Genomic DNA, 23,414 nt, shown 5'->3' with positions numbered 1-23,414 from the left:
CATAGATCTGTTTTGCTACCCCTGGTCCTGTGGCCCTTGTTAAAGGTCAATGGCATCATGAAATTGACCAAGTACCAGGACATTTTAGCCAAACACCTGGTTGCCTCTGCTTCCAGCAATACAATAAATCAAGCACACATCAAAATCCATAAAGAAACGGTTAACTGACCACAAAATCAACATTTAGCAATGGCCTCAGTCTCCGGACATGAACCCCATTAAAAACCTGTAGTTTGAATTGAACAGGGCAGTCCATAAGCGCAGATGAAGGATATCACATTTCTGGAAAGATTATGTATGAAGGAATGGTCTAAGATCCCTGACAATGTGTTCTCCAACTCATAAAACATTTTAGAAAAAGGCTCAATGCCTATATCCTCACAAGGGGAGGGTGCCAGAGTATTGGAAGCAGGGGTAACAATCATTTTGACCCATATCTTTTTGAGAAAAAAGTATTACTTGTTAAACAAAATCTCTTTCTCTGAGCAATTCTATAAGTGTAAAATAATATAATTTACCAATTTCTTCGAACATACAATATTTATAATTATTTTCATTGAGGATTTCAATAAGAATTATCCCCAAAACTAGTCTAGACCTGCTCAGCATCAGATGAAGTGATCATAAAAAGACAATGAGGGAGATATGACGTATTGAAAGGGAAACTAAAGGAAATGGAAACTCATCCATTGTAATTATGCTATAAATAGTTATGTGACTGAAACTCTTCACTTGGAAAGACATCACACTGTAGCTCAGTATTTGTGTTATTGATTTTATTGGCTTTTTTGCTAATCTTTATCAATATTTTTGGAGCTGACCTTTTTGAAGTCTATCAACCTTCAATCCAAGAATAAACTGGGCATTAGCCCTTTGACCTGTTACTCCATCTCCAACTGTGTTTTAACTGACACAATACCATGGTAGCCCACACCACCACTTCGGTAGCCCACACCACCACCTCAGTAGCCCACACCACCACGACGGTAGCCCACACCACCACCTCAGTAGCCCACACCACCACGACGGTAGCCCACACCACCACCTCGGTAGCCCACACCACCACCTCAGTAGCCCACACCACCACCTCAGTAGCCCACACCACCACGACGGTAGCCCACACCACCACCACCACCTCGGTAGCCCACACCACCACCTCAGTAGCCCACACCACCACCTCGGTAGCCCACACCACCACGACGGTAGCCCACACCACCACCACCACCTCGGTAGCCCACACCACCACCTCAGTAGCCCACACCACCACGACGGTAGCCCACACCACCACCACCACCTCGGTAGCCCACACCACCACCTGTATTTTTCGTACATATTTCCCTATCACACTTTTCATCCTTCTACTAAATATACTTTCCTGCAACCCGCCTCACTCAATGTGGAACGGATTGAAACTAGCTAGCCAGCTAACTAGCTACTTGCTATTAGCCACCGTTAGCGGTTTGCACCCAGAACATCGGATTTTCTGCCGGAATAACTGAATCACTGGACATTAACACCGGATCGCAACTAGCTAGCCGGAACCGAATGGATGTTGCTGTTGGCTAATCACCACTGCCCCCGAAGCAAGCACCAGTTAGCCTTGAGCTAGCCTCGAGCCAGGCCCATATCCCGGCTATCTACCTCTCTGTCTACCGGACAGGAGTAGCCAGCTAACTAGCTACTTGCTATTAGCCACCGTTAGCGGTTTTTCACCATTGTCCGTGGCCTGCACTACCTACCAGCCAGCTCTAGCCTGGACTATTATCGGCCAGTCTGCACTGTCTGCACAGCGCGTTATCGACCCAGAACATATCGTTTTTTTTGCCGGAATCACTGAATCACTGGACCTTTAACGCCGGATCATCGCAACTAGCTAGCTGCAACCAAATGGATGTTGTTGTTGGCTAATCAGCCTTGAGCTAGCCTCGAGTCAGGCCCATCGCCCGGCTATCTACCTCTCTGTCAACCGGACAGGACCTCCTAGAGTCGACACGGAGCCCCGCCGATCCATCACGACTGGTCTGCCGACGTAATCGTCTGTGGTTTCAACAGGCTTCCCATTGCGATGACCACGAAGATCCATCTGCTAGCCCCGGCCCGCTAGCACACGCAAACAACAGCCGTGCTTCCTGCTAGCCTGTGCTGTAGCACCAATTCGAACTGCTCTCGGACTCACATATTGCTGTTCACTGGACCTTATGATCACTCAGCTGCACAGCTGATGCCTGCTGGACTGTTCCTTTACACGGTACCCTGTCCTGTTTATCTGTTTAGCCTCAGCCCAAACTTTCATCGCCATTACCAGTTGTTATCTTAGCTCTCCCGAATAACACCTGTGATTGCTTTATGCCTCTCTCCCATGTCAACATGCCTTGCCTATTGCTGTTCCAGTTAGTTCTTATTATACAATTTCACTGTAGAACCCCAAGTGCCTCAAATAGCTCCTTTGTTCCACCCCCCATACACGCGGAGACCGGCTCAATCGGTGCCTCCAGTGATGCTATCTCTTTCATTGTTACCCAACGCTTAGGTTTACCTCCACTGTACTCATATCCTTCCATATCCTTGTCTGTACATAATGCCCTGAATCTATTCTACAATGCCCGGAAATCTGCCCCCTTTTTTCTCTGTACCCAACGCACTAGAAGACCAGTTCTTAAAGCCTTTAGCCATATCCTTATTCTAATCCTCCTCTGTTCCTCTGGTGATGTAGAGGTTAACCCAGGCCCTGCAGCCCCCAGTATCACTACTCCCCAGCAGCTCTGCACCCTCCGCTGCAACTTGCCCATGCCCCAACCGCTTCTTCTTCACACAAATTCAGACAGCTGATGTTCTGGAAGAGCTGCAAAATCTGGACCCCTAAAAATCATCTGGGCTAGACAATCTGGACCCTTTCTTTCTAAAATTAGCCGCTGAAATTGTCGCAACCCCTATTACTAGTCTGTTCAACCTCTCTTTCGTAACGTCTGAGATCCCCAGAGATTGGAAAGCTGCCGCGGTCATCCCCCTCTTCAAAGGGGGTGAAACTCTAGATCCAAACTGTTACAGACCTATATCCATCCTGCCTTGCCTTTCGAAAGTTTTTGAAAGCCAAGTTAACAAACAGATCACCGACCATTTCAAATCACACCGTACCTTCTCCGCTATGCAATCCGTTTTCCGAGCTGGTCATGGGTGCACCTCAGCCACGCTCAAGGTCCTAAACGATATTATAACCGCGATCGATAATAGACATTACTGTGCAGCCGTCTTCATCGACCTGGCCAAGGCTTTCGACTCTGTCAACCACCGCATTCTTATTGGCAGACTAAATAGCCTTGGTTTCTCAAATGACTGCCTCGCCTGGTTCACCAACTACTTCTCAGATAGAGATTCAATGTGTCAAATCGGAGGGCCTGTTGTCTGGACCTCTGGCAGTCTCTATGGGGGTGCCACAGGGTTCAATTCTTGGGCCGACTCTTTTCTCTGTGTATATCAATGATGTCGCTCTTGCTGCTGGTGATTCTCAGATCCACCTCTACGCAGACGACACCATTTTGTGTACATCTGGCCCTTCATTGGACACTGTGTTAACGAACCTCCAAACGAGCTTCAATGCCATACAACACTCCTTCCGTAGCCTCCAACTGCTCTTAAACACAAGTCAAACTAAATGCATGCTCTTCAATCGAACGCTGCTGGCACCCGCCCACCCGACTAGAATCACTACTCTCGATGGGTCTGACCTAGAGTATGTGGACAACTACAAATACCTAGGTGTCTGGTTAGACCGTAAACTCTCCTTCCAGACTCACATTAAGCATCTCCAATCCAAAGTTAAATCTAGAATCGGCTTCCTATTTCGCAACAAAGCCTCCTTCACTCATGCTGCCAAACATGCCCTCGTAAAACTGACTATCCTACCGATCCTTGACTTCGGCGATGTCATTTACAAAATAGCCTCCAACACTCTACTCAGCAAATTGTATGTAGTCTATCACAGTGCCATCCGTTTTGTCACCAAAGCCCCATATACTACCCACCACTGTGATCTGTACGCTCTTGTTGGCTGGTCCTCACTACATATTCGTCGCCAAACCCACTGGCTCCAGGTCATCTATAAATCACTGCTAGGCAAATCCCCGCCTTATCTTAGGTCATTGGTCACTATAGCAACACCCACCCGTAGTATGCGCTCCAGCAGGTATATCTCACTGGTCATCCCCAAAGCCAACACCTCCTTTGGCCGCCATTCCTTCCAGTTCTCTGCTGCCAATGACTGGAACGAACTGCAAAAATTTCTGAAGCTGGAGACTCTTATCTCCCTCAATGACTTTAAGCATCAGTTGTCAGAGCACCTTACCGATCACTTCACCTGTACACAGCCCATCTGAAATTAGCCCACCCAACTACCTCATCCTCATATTGTTATTTATTTTGCTCATTTGCACCCCAGTATCTCTATTTGCACATCATCTCTTGCACATCTGTCATTCCAGTGTTAATACTAATGGTAATTATTTTGCACTATAGCCTATTTATTGCCTTACCTCCATAACTTGCTACATTTGCACACACTGTATATATATTTTCTGTTGTATTTTTTTGACTTTATGTTTTGTTTTACCCCATATGTAACTCTGTGTTGTTGTTTTTGTCGCACTGCTTTGCTTTATCTTGGCCAGGTCGCAGTTGTAAATGAGAACTTGTTCTCAACTGGCTTACCTGGTTAAATAAAGGTCAAATAAAAAAATTAGTCTGAGCTGCTCCAATAATGTCATTTTTCTGTATTGTTACAGTTTTACACCGTTTCAACTATAAAACTGGAGGTTTATGGAAAGCCTATCCCTGACTCTGGTTCAGTTCTTGATTGGAGTTTGGCTGGCTGTCAAATTATGGTTGCATACACCTTAAGGAGGACAGTACACCAAGCAACCCGACCAGTTTGGGTTCCAGGTCCAGGGATGTGGCTCAGTCATCCACCTTGACGTGCCTAAGTGATCTCCAACTGTTTGCACAATACATTCCTCGGCTACAGTGATTATATTAGGTTTCAGTTTTATTCATACAAATAGTTGGTAACAAAAGTAGTTGGGTAATCTTATTATTTAATCTAATCAAACAGAAATAAAAATGGTTGCCTCTCCAGTGGTCTAGTGACTAAGCCGTGACCAAAACTGAAAACCGAATACTCATAGAGGATTTCAATAAGAATGATCTCATAAACTGGTCTCAGCATCAGTTAACTTGACCATAAAGAGATAACGAGGGAAATATGACTGAGGTGATGTATGGAAAGGGTAACTTAAGGAAGTGGAAACTCCTCCATTTGGAATGTTGCTTGCATCCATATAAATAATCCCTTTGACTGAAACTCTTCACTTGGAAAGACATCACATCCCAGAAGGAGCAACATCATGGGTGTCTCGTATTTGAAAAGCTTTATTAAGCATAATGGAAACATTTTAAGATCTGTTAAATTCAGTAACAGCAAGCTGATCATAGATGGTACTAATCTGTACAACATGCTTTTTTTTAAAGCACGTTTGGATGAGCGTCATGGAGGGGATTATGATGATTTTAAGGACCAGGTCTGCAAGTTCTTTAAGGCTCTGAGAGACTGTGACATTACCCCTTATGTGATTATAGATGGAGGCTCCGACTCTACCGACAGAAAGTTTGACACTCTCCAAAAACGAGCTCAATCAACGATCAAGAAAGCCAAAGCCTTGGCTGAATCACAGAATCAGGTGAGCGGTGTACTACCAACCCTCGTCAAATATGTCTTCAAACAAGTCCTCTCCAGCCTGAACGTGCCGTTCACACAGTGCCTCTGTGAGGCAGACCAATGTATAGCCTCCCTGGCTCAAATTTGGAACTGTCCAGTGCTGTCAGATGACAGCGACTTTTATATCTTTGACATCCAGGCAGGATGTCTGCCCATGTCTGGTTTTAAGTGGCAGTATCCATTTGTGAGCGCTCAAAAACGTATCCGCTGCCAGCGCTATACCACAGAAAGATTCTCAGAAGAATTTAAGATCAACAAACAGCTTCTCCCAGTCTTCGCTGTTATGGCAGGAAACGACAATGTCAACTTACATATCTGGTGGGGAGACAATGAAGACAAGCCGCAGATTGTGAACAGACAAGTAAAACAAGCTGCCAACAGGTTTCCCACCTTCAAACGCTTGCTGAAATGGCTGGCCAGCTTCAATGAGCTGCGGGAGGCCTTGGACAGTGTGCCCAGTCTTATCACACACCAAAAGTCTGATGCCCTCTCTAAGGGCATAGAAGAGTACCAGATTCCACCAACTCTACCCAGTTACCTGGAGGAGTTCTTCAACAATGGCGTGGCGCCTAGCCGCAAGTGTCTCCCAGATCATCTGAGTGTCCTGCCAGATTGGACCGTGCTGCTGTTGATGAAGGGTAGGCTTTCCTCCTGCATTGTGAACGTGCTGCTGCATAAAAGGATGATACATCGTTTCCAAGTGGAAGATTTCGGCCGTCCCAGTGGGTACACCACCTCTCTGTACATACGGCAGGTTCTCTACGGGCTGCTGCTGGTTGAGAGGCCGGCAGTGAAGGAGGATGACAGCAAAGGCCAGAAGAGGGCGCACCCGAGCAGTCAGAGCCCCCCAGAGGTTTACGTGGAGGAGTATGACCGGGAAGACACAGAACTAGTCAGAAACAAGGTTAAAGCCATCTTGCCCAGTGGTGTACAACATTTGCAGCTAGCCACACTGGATCAGGTATGTATACATGTGATATAGTATACAGTATATCAGGTATATATACATGTGATATAGTATACAGTATATCAGGTATGTATACATGTGATATAGTATACAGTATATCAGGTATGTATACATGTGATATAGTATACAATATATCAGATATATATACATGTGATATAGTATACAGTATATCAGGTATATATACATGTGATATAGTATACAGTATATCAGATATATATACAGTGGGGGAAAAAAGTATTTAGTCAGCCACCAATTGTGCAAATTCTCCCACTTAAAAAGATGAGAGAGGCCTGTAATTTTCATCATAGGTACACGTCAACTATGACAGACAAAATGAGATTTTTTTTCCAGAAAATCACATTGTAGGATTTTTAATGAATTTATTTGGAAATTATGGTGGAAAATAAGTATTTGGTCAATAACAAAAGTTTCTCAATACTTTGTTATATACCCTTTGTTGGCAATGACACAGGTCAAACGTTTTCTGTAAGTCTTCACAAGGTTTTCACACACTGTTGCTGGTATTTTGGCCCATTCCTCCATGCAGATCTCCTCTAGAGCAGTGATGTTTTGGGGCTGTCGCTGGGCAACACGGACTTTCAACTCCCTCCAAAGATTTTCTATGGGGTTGAGATCTGGAGACTGGCTAGGCCACTCCAGGACCTTGAAATGCTTCTTACGAAGCCACTCCTTCGTTGCCCGGGCAGTGTGTTTGGGATCATTGTCATGCTGAAAGACCCAGCCACGTTTCATCTTCAATGCCCTTGCTGATGGAAGGAGGTTTTCACTCAAAATCTTACGATACATGGCCCCATTCATTCTTTCCTTTACACGGATCAGTCGTCCTGGTCCCTTTGCAGAAAAACAGCCCCAAAGCATGATGCTTCCACCCCCATGCTTCACAGTAGGTATGGTGTTCTTTGGATGCAACTCAGCATTCTTTGTCCTCCAAACACGACGAGTTGAGTTTTTACCAAAAAGTTCTATTTTGGTTTCATCTGACCATATGACATTCTCCCAATCCTCTTCTGGATCATCCAAATGCACTCTAGCAAACTTCAGATGGGCCTGGACATGTACTGGCTTAAGCAGGGGGACACGTCTTGCACTGCAGGATTTGAGTCCCTGGCGGCGTAGTGTATTACTGATGGTAGGCTTTGTTACTTTGGTCCCAGCTCTCTGCAGGTCATTCACTAGGTCCCCCCGTGTGGTTCTGGGATTTTTGCTCACCGTTCTTGTGATCATTTTGACCCCACAGGGTGAGATCTTGCGTGGAGCCCCAGATCGAGGGAGATTATCAGTGGTCTTGTATGTCTTCCATTTCCTAATAATTGCTCCCACAGTTGATTTCTTCAAACCAAGCTGCTTACCTATTGCAGATTCAGTCTTACCAGCCTGGTGCAGGTCTACAATTTTGTTTCTGGTGTCCTTTGACAGCTCTTTGGTCTTGGCCATAGTGGAGTTTGGAGTGTGACTGTTTGAGGTTGTGGACAGGTGTCTTTTATACTGATAACAAGTTCAAACAGGTGCCATTAATACAGGTAACGAGTGGAGGACAGAGGAGCCTCTTAAAGAAGAAGTTACAGGTCTGTGAGAGCCAGAAATCTTGCTTGTTTGTAGGTGACCAAATACTTATTTTCCACCATAATTTGCAAATAAATTCATAAAAAATCCTACAATGTGATTTTCTGGATTTGTTTTCTTCTCAATTTGTCTGTCATAGTTGACGTGTACCTATGATGAAAATTACAGGCCTCTCTCATCTTTTTAAGTGAGAGAACTTGCACAATTGGTGGCTGACTAAATACTTTTTTTCCCCACTGTACATGTGATATAGGTAGGTCCCCTGTAGCTCAGTTGGTAGAGCATGGCGCTTGCAACGCCAGGGTTGTGGGTTTGTTTCCCACGGGGGGCCAGTATGAAAAATGTATGCACTCACTAACTGTAAGTCGCTATGGATAAGAGCATCTGCTAAATGACTAAAATGTAAATGTAGTGTACAGTATATCAGATATATATACATGTGATAAAGTATACAGTATATCAGATATATACAGTGCCCTCCACTATTATTGGCACCCCTGTTTAAGATGTGGTCGAGGACTTCCAAAAATTATCCTTTTTTTTTAAACAACATAGAACCCAAATGCAAAAAAAGAGAAAAATCCAACCTTTTATTTAAGTACATTACTTTGGTGGTAAAAAAAAAATTACACATTTAGAAATAAAAAAACTTGAAATCATGTGTCCCACAATTATTGGCACCCCTAACAATTCCGTTGAAAATTTTAATTTATTTTTAAAAAAATATATTTTTCTGTAGTTGCTAAAGTTGGTCAGGGTATCTAGGAACTTTTAATTAGTAATTCATGACTTCCTGTTTCCCTGGGGTATAAATATGACGTGACACAGAGGCCTAATTCTCTTACCCATTTGTCAACATGGCAAAGACAAGAGAACACACCTTTCAAGTAAGGCAGATTTGTGTCGACCTTCATAAGTCAGGCAATGGCTACAAGAAAATAGCCACTCGCCTTAACTTGCCCGTATCTACAGTCAGAGGAATCATTAAGAAGTTTAAAACAACTGGAACAGTGACAAACAAGGCTGGAAGAGGTCCCAAGTTTATCTTGCCACAACGCACAGTGAGGAGGATGGTAAGAGAAGTAAAAAAAAGTCCTAAGCTCACTGTCACAGAATTGCATCAAAGAGTGGCATCTTGGGGTCACAAAGTCTCCAAAACAACCATCAGACGCTCTTTACATGCCAACAAGCTGTTTGGGAGGCATGCAAGGAAAAAGCCTTTTCTCACTAATACTCACAAACGTAAACGTCTGGAGTTTGCTAAGCGGCACTGGGACTTCAACTGGGATTGTGTGCTTTGGTCAGATGAGACTAAGATTGAGCTTTTTGGCAACAAACACTCTAAGTGGGTCTGGCGTAAAACAAAAGATGAGTATGCCGAAAAGCACCTCATGCCCACCGTGAAGTATGGTGGAGGATCTGTGATGCTGTGGGCTTGTTTCTCTTCCAAAGGCCCTGGGAACCTTGTTAGGGTGCATGGCATTATGAACGCTTTGAACTACCAGGACATTTTAAATAAAAACCTGATGGCCTCTGCCAGAAAGCTGAAGATGGGTCGTCATTGGGTCTTTCAGCAGGATAATGATCCAAAACATGTGGCAAAATCTACACAAAAATGGTTCAGCAGTCACAAACTCAAGGTCCTCCCATGGCCATCTCAGTCCCCAGACCTCAACCCAATCGAAAACCTGTGGGGCGAGCTAAAGAGGAGAGTGCATAAGAGAGGACCCAGGACACTGGATGATCTAGAAAGATTGTGCAAAGAAGAATGGTCAAAGATCCCTCTCTCTGTGTTCTCCAATCTTGTGAAATGTTATAGGAGGAGATTAAGTGCTGTCTTGTTGGCAAAAGGGGGTTGTACAAAGTATTAACATCAGGGGTGCCAATAATTGTGGGACACATGATTTCAAGTTTTTCTTTTCTAAATGTGTGATTTTTTTTTTTTTACACCAAAGTAATGTACTTAAATAAAAGGTTGGATTTTTCTCTTTTTTTGCATTTGGGTTCTATGTTGTTTAAAAAAAAAGGAGAATTTTTGGAAGTCCTCGACCACATCTTAAACAGGGGTGCCAATAATTGTGGAGGGCACTGTATATACATGTGATATAGTATACAGTATATCAGATATATATACATGTGATATAGTATACAGTATATCAGATATATATACATGTGATTTAGTATAGATATATACATGTGATGGCAGAGTATTGGCGCTAAACCGTGTTGCTGGAGTCCGGCATGCTAGCTGGCTGTGGCGTCATATGACTTGATGCCCGGACGATTTTCACGGAATAATACTGCACCTAGTTAGCTAGCTGAATAAACTGAGTTAGTCTATTCCTAGAAACATTGAACCGCTGTAGTTTACAACAATTATAGTTTCTGAGGTGGAAGTTGGGAGAGTTATATTTGGGAGTTGTGGTGAGGGAGGCCCCGCTCTCTCCTTTCCCAGATGTTTAGTTCATTTAATTCCGATCTCCTCTGCATTATTGTAGCTATTTGCTGCAGCCTGTCAACTATGCCTCTGCCTATCCCTGTTCTCTCCTCTCCGCACAGGCTACACAAACGCCTCACACCGCATGAGCTGCTGCCTCTCTAACCTGGTGGTCCCTGCACGCACCACACACCTGGAGTTCCAGGTCTTAGGCAGCCTCTGGAACTGCCGTTCTGCTGCCAAGAAGGCAGAGTTCATCCCAGCCTATGCTACCCTCCAGTCCCTCGACTTCTTGGCGCTGACGGAAACATGGATTACCACTGAAAACACTGCCACTCCTACTGCTCTCTCCTCGTCTGACCATGTGTTCTCGCATACCCCGAGAGCATCTGGTCAGCGGGGTGGTGGCACAGGAATCCTCATCTCTCCCAAGTGGACATTCTCTATTTTTCCCCTAACCCATCTGTCTATCTCCTCATTTGAATTCCATGCTGTCACAGTCACTAGCCCATTTAAGCTTAATATCCTTGTCATCTATCGCCCTCCAGGTTCCCTTGGAGAGTTCATCAATGAGCTTGATGCGTTGATAAGTTCCTTTCCTGAGGATGGCTCACCCCTCACAGTTTTGGGGGATTTCAACCTCCCTACGTCTACATTTGACTCATTTCTCTCTGCCTCCTTCTTTCCACTCCTCTCCTCTTTTGACCTCACCCTCTCACCGTCCCCCCCTACTCACAAGGCAAGCAATACGCTTGACCTCATCTTTACTAGATGCTGTTCTTCTACTAATCTCACTGCAACTCCCCTCCATGTCTCCGACCACTACTTTGTATCCTTTTCTCTCTCGCTCTCCTCCAACACTACTCACTCTGCCCCTACACAGATGGTAATGCGCCGCCACAACCTTCGCTCTCTCTCTCCCGCTACTCTCTCCTCTTCCATCCTATCATCTCTTCCCTCTGCTCAATCCTTCTCCCTCCAATCTCCTGATTCTGCCTTCTCAACCATCCTCTCCTCCCTTTCTGCATCCTTTGACTCTCTATGTCCCCTATCCTCCCGGCCGGCTCGGTCCTCCCCTCCAGCTCCGTGGCTTGATGACTCATTGCGAGCTCACAGAACAGAGCTCCGGGCAGCTGAGCGGAAATGGAAGAAAACTAGACTCCCTGCAGACCTGGCATCTTTTCACTCCCTCCTCTCTACATTTTCTTCATCTGTTTCTGCTGCTAAGGCCACTTTCTACCACTCTAAATTCCAAGCATCCGCCTCTAACCCTAGGAAGCTCTTTGCCACATTCTCCTCCCTGCTGAATCCCCCCCCCCTCCCTCTCTGTGGATGACTTCGTCAACCATTTTGAAATCAAGGTTGACGACATCCGATCCTCGTTTGTTAAGTCAAATGACACTGCTGGTCCTGCTCACACTGCCCTACCCTATGCTTTGACTTCTTTCTCCCCTCTCTCTCCAGATAAAATCTTGCGACTTGTGACGGCAGGCCGCCCAACAACCTGCCCGCTTGACCCTATCCCCTCCTCTCTTCTCCTGACCATCTCCGGTGACCTTCTCCCTTACCTCACCTCGCTGATCAACTCATCCTTGACCGCTGGCTATGTCCCTTCCGTCTTCAAGAGAGCGAGAGTTGCACCCCTTCTCAAAAAACCAACACTCGATCCCTCTGATGTCAACAACTACAGACAAGTATCCCTTCTTTCTTTTCTCTCCAAAACTATTGAGCGTGCCGTCTTTAGCCAACTCTCTTGCTATCTCTCTCAGAATGACCTTCTTGATCCAAACCAGTCAGGTTTCAAGACTGGTCATTCAACTGAGACTGCTCTTCTCTGTGTCACAGAGGCTCTCCGCACTGCTAAAGCTAACTCTCTCTCCTCTGCTCTTGTCCTTCTAGACCTGTCTGCTGCCTTTGATACTGTGAACCATCAGATCCTCCTCTCCACCCTCTCCGAGCTGGGCATCTCCGGCGCGGCTCACTCTTGGATTGCGTCCTACCTGACCGGTCGCTCCTACCAAGTGGCGTGGCGAGAAGCTGTCTCCGCACCACGTGCTCTCACCACTGGTGTCCCCCAGGGCTCAGTTCTAGGCCCTCTCCTATTCTCGCTATACACCAAGTCACTTGGCTCTGTCATATCCTCACATGGCCTCTCCTTTCATTGCTACGCTGACGACACACAACTAATCTTCTCCTTTCCCCCTTCTGATAACCAGGTGGCGAATCGCATCTCTGCATGTCTGGCAGACATATCAGTATGGATGACGGATCACCACCTCAAGCTGAACCTCGGCAAGACGGAGCTGCTTTTCCTCCCGGGTAAGGACTGCCCGTTCCATGATCTCGCCATCACGGTTGACAACTCCGTTGTGTCCTCCTCCCAGAGTGCGAAGAGCCTTGGCGTGACCCTGGACAACACCCTGTCGTTCTCCGCTAACATCAAGGCGGTGACCCGATCCTGTAGGTTCATGCTCTACAACATTCGGAGAGTACGACCCTGCCTTACACAGGAAGTGGCACAGGTCCTAAACCAGGCACTTGTCATCTCCCGTCTGGATTACTGCAACTCGCTGTTGGCTGGGCTCCCTGCCTGTGCCATTAAACCCCTACAACTCATCCAGAATGCCGCAGCCCGTCTGGTGTTCAACCTTCCCAAGTTCTCTCACGTCACCCCGCTCCTCCGCACACTCCACTGGCTTCCAGTTGAAGCTCGCATCTGCTACAAGTCCATGGTGCTTGCCTACGGAGCTGTGAGGGGAACGGCACCTCCGTACCTTCAGGCTCTGATCAGTCCCTACACCCAAACGAGGGCACTGCGTTCATCCACCTCTGGCCTGCTGGCTCCCCTACCTCTGCGGAAGCATAGTTCCCGCTCAGCCCAGTCAAAACTGTTCGCTGCTCTGGCACCCCAATGGTGGAACAAGCTCCCTCACGACGCCAGGACAGCGGAGTCACTCACCACCTTCCGGAGACATTTGAAACCCCACCTCTTTAAGGAATACCTGGGATAGAATAAAGTAATCCTTCTACCCCCCCCCCCCCCCCCTTTACAATTTTTTTAAAAATGTAATATAGTATAGATATGTACATGTGATATAGTATACAGTATATCAGATATATATACATGTGATATAGTATACTGTATATCAGGTATATATACATGTGATATAGTATACAGTATATCAGGTATATGTACATGTGATATAGTATGCAGTATATCAGGTATGTATACATGTGATATAGTATACAGTATATCAGATATGTATACATGTGATATAGTATACAGTATATCAGGTATATATATATATATATATATATGTGATATAGTATACAGTATATCAGGTATATATATATATATGTGATATAGTATACAGTATATCAGGTATATATACATGTGATATAGTATACAGTATATCAGATATATACATGTGATATAGTATACAGTATATCAGGTATATATATATATATGTGATATAGTATACAGTATATCAGGTATATATATATATATGTGATATAGTATACAGTATATCAGGTATATATACATGTGATATAGTATACAGTATATCAGATATATACATGTGATATAGTATACAGTATATCAGGTATATATACATGTGATATAGTATACAGTATATCAGGTATATATACATGTGATATAGTATACAGTATATCAGATTTACATTTACATTTACGTCATTTAGCAGACACTCTTATCCAGAGCGACTTACAAATTGGTGCATTCACCTATATATACATGTGATATAGTATACTGTATATCAGGTATATATACATGTGATATAGTATACAGTATATCAGATATATACATGTGATATAGTATACAGTATGTCAGGTATGTATACATATGATATAGTATACTGTATAAAATAAACATACTGCTGTTGATTCTGAAAATTCTTCTCATTCTCTTGCTCTGTTCCTTAGGCTCCAGAGTCAGTGCGGCTTGAGGTGTTTTTGGAGACCCTTGGTGTGTCCCAGTCCACTTTGAATGGTCTCCCACCTCATCTGGAACTTCCTGTGGCTGTTACCTGCTACTGGCTGAGGCGCGCCCGTCCCCGACCAGACCGTCCTCTCCTGCAGGCCCTGCTACTAGGACTGGTGTATGGCCAGAACCAGAGCGGTATGGCCCAGAGCATGGACCAACACACACTGTAGAATTCATTAATATTCAAGTGTGTGAAGTGCAGCCAATGACTCCTCCCCTTTTTGTGTATCAGGGTTTATAGAGGAGGGGCCAGTGTTGGAGAGGCTGAGAGGGCTGAAGCCTGATTCAGGAGCTGATTTAGACCTGGGTGTAGCCCACGCCTACAGCCAATGGCAGTGCTGCATGAGGGATGGCCTTGACCTGAACCAACTGCTGTGCTTCCCTCTACCTGAGCCTCAGTGTGCTTGGTAAGGTGTCACTTCCTAAATCAACCTAAATCAATTCCTTTCCATTTTATCCTATACCAGCAGCAACACAGCTAATGCAACCATCTGTTGTTTCCCTGTTGGAGTCTAGGCTGTACAGGGGCACTCTGGTGCACCAGCTTGTGGCCGAACTGAGACAGGGGATGAACCCGGATTCTCTCCTGATGGAAGACCCTCCCTCTCTGCAGCTGTACAGCGCCATGCTGGGCGCCACACGCAGCTCCCAGGAAACGGAGGCCACTGGACAACCTGACGGCCCCTAGGCAGATTCTGGCGCTGGAGAAAGAAGATGATGATGATGATGATGATGATGATGGTGCTGGAGGAGGTTGTACTGAAGTCCCAATCTCCAACTGCAAGAGGAAGGAAAGGTTCAACGAAGCTCTGTTGAGTTATAGATATAGAGACCACTATATAGGGACCACATAAACAACTGTTAAGAATAGTAGGCTAAGGCCCAGTTTAGTAGGCTAAGGCCCAGTTTAGTAGGCTAAGGCCCAGTTTAGTAGGCTAAGGCCCAGTTTAGTAGGCTAAGGCCCAGTTTAGTAGGCTAAGGCCCAGTTTTCTGTGACATTTTAGTGACAGAGGGCATGGCTAGGAAGGCCCCACTTGCATACCCCCCCCCACACACACGCTCATGAAGAAGTTTCACTTTCACTCACACATGGAGCATAAAGAAGAATGAACATGGAGAAGAGAATTGACATTGATTAAAGAGAAGAAGAAAAGGGAGAAGAAACGAATTGGGAAATTAGAATGAAAGGTTAAAGGTTAAAGGTTAAAGGTTGAAAACATTGGGAAATATTAAAGGGGGATTAAGGTAGTGTAATAAGATGGTTAAGAATGTTATAATGTTGTTTGCTTGAAGGTGTGATGCATATAGACTATGTTTGTTAGGCTTAGAGGACATACAGGCCTTAGGAGGTTGATAATGAAATGTAATTTAAAAAAAATAATGTTGCATGTTTAGAAGGTAATGGGAGTAGTAGCTTAGGTTGGAGTAGGATTAGAATTGAGTGGAATAAAAAACGTTAATGTTTGAAAATTTATGTTTTAAAAGTTAATGATAATGGAGTATACTAAGGTTGCTAGCTTGAATTGGAAATCCCCAGGTCGGGACAGCCAGGCAGGAGTTGGACGTCCTGTTGAAGCGCATGTTCTGCTTAGTTGAGAAAAGGTGGGGGTTAGTTGATGCTGAAAAGGCACCTTTTGAGCGATGGCCGCATTAGGTGTTAATGCATCATTGGAGCAGGTGATAGCCACAATGAGTTAGCAGAAAGGAAGACTGAGGGTATAAAAGAAGGGTACAACTCCCTTTGAGCTTGCTAGAAGAACCTGTCACCTGCTGGAAAAAGATTTTTGCTGTAGCTTTTTAGCTTGAGATTTTTATTATATATATTTTGATTTGTATTGTACTTGGTTAAAGTAAAATTCTAGGAGGAATCCTTAAGGTTACCTCATTGATAGAAGTGTGTTAAAGTAGCTGTTAGAGTTTTATAGACACCATCTGAGGGGGAGACATGAGCTGTTTATAAATTGTAGAAGAAAAATAACATACAAAAAAATAATACTGTGCTTCTCATAAAATTGTGATAGACAAATAACATTTTATTGGCACACCCCACTAAGGGTTTAGTCAAGGGCGCTGGAGTTATCTATGAAGTTAATCCATGGTTGATTTTAGCTCATCATTGGTCCCGTGTAGCTCAGTTGGTAGAGCATGGCGCTTGCAATGCCAGGGTTGTGGGTTCGATTCCCACAGGGGGCCAGTATGAAAAAATGTATGCACTCACTAACTGTAAGTCGCTCTGGATAAGAGCGTCTGCTAAAATGACTAAAAATGTAAGATCATTGATTGATCTGGGATTTTATATGCCTGTTTCTGGAATTTTGAATAAACTTGTTTTATTGTTCTGAAACCCTGTGTCATCAAAGAGTCATACAAGTGCATGTCGTTTTACTGGATGTATCTGTAATAGACTGGATTCATTGAGGATTTTTAGCATCTGGTTAGTTAGTCTATCGGGAACCAGAGTTGCTGGTATAAAGGAGCCTGAGACCCAACTATAGGTACTGAGTGCATTGGAATAACTGGCCTGCCATTGTGTTGGCAGGGATTAGTTGAAATGTTAAATCCTGCAGAGGTGGTATTTTAGCTTTGACAGTACCTTTAATGACTGTCATTAACTTAGTTTTTATCATTAACTATAAAATACGTTTATAAAAGATACATTAAAAGATCGATTAAAAAAATATTTCACCTTTATTTAACCAGGTAGGCCAGTTGAGAACAAGTTCTCATTTACAACTGCGACCTGGCCAAGATAAAGCAAAGCAGTGCGATAAAAACAACAACAACACAGAGTTACATATGGGATAAACATAACGTACAGTCAATAACACAATAGAAAAATCTATATACAGTGTGTGCAAATGTAGTAAGTTATGGAGGTAAGGCAATAAATAGGCCATAGTGCAAAATAATTACAATTTAGTATTAACACTGGAATGATAGATATGCAGAAGATGATGTGCAAATAGAGATACTGGGGTGCAAATAAGCAAAATAAATAACAATATGGGGATGAGGTATTTGGGTTGGCTAATTTCAGATGGGCTGTGTACAGGTGCAGTGATTGTTAAGCTGCTCTGATAACTGATGTTTAAAGTTAGTGAGGGAGAGAAGAGTCTCCAGCTTCAGAGATTTTTGCAGTTCGTTCCAGTCATTGGCAGCAGAGAACTGGAAGGAATGGCGGCCAAAGGAGGTGTTGGCTTTGGGGATGACCAGTGAGATATACCTGCCGGAGCGCATACTACGGGTGGGTGTTGCTATGGTGACCAATGACCTAAGATAAGGCGGGGATTTGCCTAGCAATGATTTATAGATGACATGGAGCCAGTGGGTTTTGCGAAGAATATGTAGTGAGGGCCAGCCAACGAGAGCGTACAGGTCACAATGGTGGGTAGTATATGGGGCTTTGGTGACAAAACAGATGGCACTGTGATAGACTACATCCAATGTGCTGAGTAGAGTGTTGGAGGCTATTTTGTAAATGACATCCCCAAAGTCAAGGATTGGTAGGATAGTCAGTTTTACGAGGGCATGTTTGGCAGCATGAGTGAAGGAGGCTTTGTTGCGACATAGGAAGCAGATTCTAGATTTAACTTTGGATTGGAGATGCTTAATGTGAGTCTGGAAGGAGAGTTTACGGTCTAACCAGACACCTAGGTATTTGTAGTTGTCCACATATTCTAGGTCAGACCCGCCGGGAGTAGTGATTCTAGTCGGGCGGGCGGGTGCAGGCAGCGTTCGATTGAAGAGCATGCATTTAGTTTTACTAGCGTTTAAGAGCAGTTGGAGGCTACGGAAGGATTGTTGTATGGCATTGAAGCTCGTTTGGAGGTTTGTCAACACAGTGTCCAATGAAGGGCCAGATGTATACAAAATGGTGTCGTCTGCGTAGAGGTGGATCTGAGAGTCACCAGCAGCAAGAGCGACATAATTGATATACACAGATAATAGAGTCGGCCCGAGAATTTAACCCTGTGGCACCCCCATAGAGACTGCCAGAGGTCCAGACAACAGGCCCTCTGATTTGACACATTGAACTCTATCTGAGAAGTAGGTTGTGAACCAGGCGAGGCAGTCATTTGAGAAACCAAGGCTATTTAGTCTGCCAATAAGAATGTGGTGATTGACAGAGTCGAAAGCCTTGGCCAGGTCGATGAAGACGGCTGCACAGTACTGTCTTTTATCGATCGCGGTTATAATATCGTTTAGGACCTTGAGCGTGGCTGAGGTGCACCCATGACCAGCTCGGAAACCAAATTGCATAGCAGAGAAGGTACGGTGGGATTCGAAATGGTCGGTGATCTGTTTGTTAACTTGGCTTTCAAATACTTTCGAAAGGCAGGGCAGGTTGGATATAGGTCTGTAACAGTTTGGATCTAAAGTGTCCCTTTGAAGAGGGGGATGACCGCGGCAGCTTTCCAATCTCTGGGGATCTCAGACGTTACGAAAGAGAGGCTAGTAATAGGGGTTGTAAAAATTTCAGCGCCTAATTTTAGAGAGAAAGGGTCCAGATTGTCTAGGCCAGCTGATTTGTAGGGGTCCAGATTTTGCAGCTCTTTCAGAACATCAGCTATCTGAATTTGGGTGAAGGAGAAGCGGGGGGGAGGGGGGGGCATGGGCAAGTTGCAGCAGAGGGTGCAGCGCTGGTGGCCGGGGTAGGGGTAACCATGTGGAAAGCGTGTTCAGCCGTAGCAAAATGCTTATTGAAATTCTTGATTATCGTAGATTTATCGGTGGTGACAGTGTTTCCTAGCCTCAGTGCAGTGGGCAGCTGGGAGGAGGTGCTCTTATTCTCCATGGACTTTACAGTGTCCCAAAACTTTTTGGAGTTAGTGCTACAGGATGCAAATTTCTGTTTGAAAAAGCTAGCCTTTGCTTTCCTAACTGATTGTGTATATTGCTTCCTGACTTCCCTGAAAAGTTGCATATCGCGGGGGCTGTTCGATGCTAATGCAGTACTCCACAGGATGTTTTTGTGTTGATCAAGGGCAGTCAAGTCTGAGGAGAACCAGGGGCTATATCTGTTCTTAGTTCTGAATATCTGTTCTTAGTTCATGCTTATTGAAGATGGAGAGGAAAGCCCTTTTAAAGAACAACCAGGCATCCTCTACTGACGGAATGAGGTCAATATCCTTCCAGGATACCCGGGCCAGGTCAATTAGAAAGGCCTGCTCGCTGAAATGTTTTAGGGAGCGTTTGACAGTGATGAGGGGTGGTCGTTTGACCGCGGACCCATTACGGACGCAGGCAATGAGGCAGTGATCGCTGAGATCCTCGTTGAAGACAGCGGAGGTGTATTTAGAGGGTAAATTAGTCAGGATGATATCTATGAGGGTGCCCATGTTTACAGATGTAGGGTTGTACCTGATAGGTTCCTTGATAATTTGTGTGAGATTGAGGGCATCTAGTTTGGATTGTAGGATGGCCGGGGTGTTAAACATATCCCAGTTTAGGTCACCAAGCAGTACGAACTCTGAGGATAGACGGGGGGCAATCAATTCACATATGGTGTCCAGGGCACAGGGGGGTCTGTAGCAAGCGGCAACAGTGAGAGACTTATTTCTGGAAAGGTGGATTTTTAGAAGTAGAAGCTCAAACTGTTTGGGCATAGACCTGGATAGAATGATAGAGCTCTGCAGGCTATCTCTACAGTAGATTGCAACTCCGCCCCCACCTGTAGTTTGAATTGAACAGGGCAGTCCATAAGCGCAGATGAAGGATATCACATTTCTGGAAAGATTATGTATGAAGGAATGGTCTAAGATCCCTGACAATGTGTTCTCCAACTCATAAAACATTTTAGAAAAAGGCTCAATGCCTATATCCTCACAAGGGGAGGGTACCAGAGTATTGGAAGCAGGGGTAACAATCATTTTGACCCATATCTTTTCAAGAAAAAAGTGTTACTTGTTAAACAAAATCTCTTTCTCTGAGCAATTCTATGAGTGTAAAATAATATAATTTACCAATTTCTTCGAACATACAATATTTATAATTATTTACCTAGAGGATTTCAATAAGAATGATCTCAAAAACTAGTCTAGTGTCACGACTTCCACCGAAGCTGCCTCCTCTCCTTGTTCGGGCAGGCTTCGGTGTTCGTCGTCACCGGCCTTCTAGCCACTGCCACTCCATATCTAATCATTCCATTTGTTTTGTCTTGTCTATTACACACACCTGGTTCATATCCCCTCATTAGTATGTGTATAAGTGTTCCCTCTGCCCCCTTGTCCTTGTGGGTGATTGTTTATTGTGAGGAGATAGTAGCTCGGTTGAGCTCAGTGTATTTTGTATTGCCGGGGTATTTTCCCTATGTGCTTGTTTGTTCCAGTGTGCCTGTTTTGCGCACTGGACTGGTTAACGCTGTATTACGGAATAAACTCTGTATACTGTGATTTACCCTCCTGCGTCTGACTCCTTCAAATCAAGCATCACAGAATCACCCACCCGCTATGGAGTCAGCGGGAGAGGAGCGCATGCCTGGAGTCGTGGCACGGGTCCAGGAGCATTCAACAATGCTAGCCAGCTTGGGAGAAGCGATGGATCGGGTTCTCCAGGTCGTCCAATGCCTGGAGAGGAGAGGACCAGATCTGTCGAGACCAGCTGGGCAACCGGATCCAGCCACCCACACCCCAGCACCCAGAGGGATCCACATATCCCGACCACGGGATTTCGACGGCACAGCTGCTCTCTGCCAGGGATTCCTCCTTCAACTGGAGCTCTACTTTTCCAGCATCAGGCTGGCCCCATCGGAGTGGGAGAAGGTGTCCGCCCTCGTCTCCTGCCTCTCGGGGAAAGCCCTGGAGTGGGCCAACGCGGTCTGGAATGAAGGAGGAGCCGCGTTGGACAACTACGGGGAGTTCACTCGCCTCTTTCGGGCTGTCTTCGATCACCCGCCCGAGGGTCGAGAGGCTGGAGAGCGGGTGGTCCACCTGAGGCAGGGGACGAGGACCGCGCAGGACTTCGCCCTGGAGTTCCGGACTCTAGCAGCTGGGTCCGGGTGGAACAAGCTGGCCCTTATCGACCATTTGCGTGAGGACGTCCGAAGGGAGCTAGGCTGCCGGGACACCATGTTGTCCTTCTCTCAACTGGTGGACGTGGCCATCCATTTGGACAACCTGCTGGCGGCCAGAGGACGTCCTGGACGTCGATTCAGGCGCAGCTGGGAACTTCATGGACAGGTCATTCTCACACAGTCTAGGCATTTCCTTGGTTCCCCTATCCATTCCACTCCCCATCAGAGCACTTGACAGTCGACCATTAGGGTCCGGGTTTGTTAGGGAAGTTACAACACCAGTCATGATGGTTACCCACGAGACTCATCGCAAGTCTCCTGCTTTTCGTGTTGTATTAGGTATTCCTTGGTTAGCACTCCACAACCCCACCTTCTCATGGCCGCAGAGGGTTCTCACGGGGTGGTCGCAAGAGTGTCAGGGTAGGTGTCTCTGTGTTTCCGTTGGTGCAACCACGGTGGAAAGTCCAGACAGTACCTCCACCGTGCAAATTCCCCCCGAATACCTCAATTTGGCGCACGCGTTTTCCAAAACGCAGGCGACCAAGTTACCACCTCATCGGGTAGATGCTGTGCCGCCCAGGAGTCCTGTGTATCCCCTGTCACAGGCTGAAACGGAGGCTATGGATACATACGTCACCGAGTCCCTGCACCAGGGGGTTATATGTCCCTCCACTTCGCCCGCATTCCTCAAGTTTATTTTTTGAAAGACGGCAGTCTGCGCCCTTGCATTGATTGCACTGAACAAGGAGACGATACGATTCAGTTATCATCTCCCCCTCATTCCTTCAGTGATCGAGTCAATGCATGGGGCGCGCTTCTTCACCAAATTAGATCTCCGGAGTGCGTACAACCTGGTGCGTATCCGAGAGGGCGATGAGTGGAAGACAGCATTCAGCACAACCACAGGGCATTATGAATACCTGGTGATGCCCTACGGTTTGTTGAATGCTCCATCCGTCTTCCAGTCCTTTGTGAACGAGGTGTTTCGGGACATGCTTGGTCGCGGTGTAGTGGTCTACATCGATGACATTCTGGTGTATTCCACTATGCGTGCCAAGCATGTGTCCCTGGTTCGCACAGTGCTGGCCTGACTGTTGGAAAATGACCTTTATGCCAAGGCTGAAAACTGTCTGTTTTTCCAGCAGCCTGTCTCCTTCCTCGGATACCGCATTGCCACCTCAGGTGTGGAGATGGAGGGAGATCACATTTCAGCCGTGCGTAATTGGCCGACTCCAACCACGGTTAAGGAGGTGCAGCGCTTTATTGGCTTTTCCAACTACTATACACATGACTGTAAGTCGCTTTGGATAAAAGCGTCTGCTAAATGGCATATTATATTATTATATCTGGGGCTTTGGCAAGGTCGCAGCTCCCATTACATCTCTGGCTCTGGTGCCACGGTGCCAGAACCGGTTGGTAACCTAAAACACATTGGAATGGCGTTAGGTTAGTGGAGGAGTGGTGGAGAGAGTTCTGGGCATATTCGACCCATGGCAAGAACACCGACCACTCCCCCGGCCGGTCCTGGCAGTAGGACCGCAGGAACCTACCCACATCCTGATTTACCCGTTCCACCTGCCTATTCGACTCGGGGTGGAAACCAGAGGTCAGGCTGACCGAGACCCCAGACGTTCCAGTTGATCA

At 45.6% G+C, this 23,414-nt stretch overlaps 2 protein-coding genes across 2 annotated transcripts in view; one reads left to right on the top strand and one right to left on the bottom strand.

Moving 5' to 3' along the window:
• Positions 1-23,414, bottom strand: part of cdkal1 (CDK5 regulatory subunit associated protein 1-like 1) — a 993,836-nt gene that overhangs the window by 554,011 nt on the left and 416,411 nt on the right. The window lies entirely within an intron of this gene.
• LOC311107325 (single-strand DNA endonuclease ASTE1-like) lies at positions 921-15,567 on the top strand (the record flags this gene model as incomplete). The annotated part of the gene is made up of 5 exons (XM_084149809.1): positions 921-1,271; positions 5,535-6,728; positions 14,698-14,893; positions 14,991-15,165; positions 15,275-15,567. 5 exons carry the CDS (start codon positions 921-923, stop codon positions 15,444-15,446), a joined length of 2,088 nt encoding a protein of 695 aa, XP_084005935.1. The 3' UTR covers positions 15,447-15,567.

The sequence above is a fragment of the Coregonus lavaretus genome, assembly GCF_964263955.1.
Source record: "Coregonus lavaretus genome assembly, chromosome: 3".
Taxonomy (NCBI): Eukaryota; Metazoa; Chordata; class Actinopteri; order Salmoniformes; family Salmonidae; genus Coregonus; species Coregonus lavaretus.
This window is presented reverse-complemented; position numbering and strand designations above follow the sequence as displayed.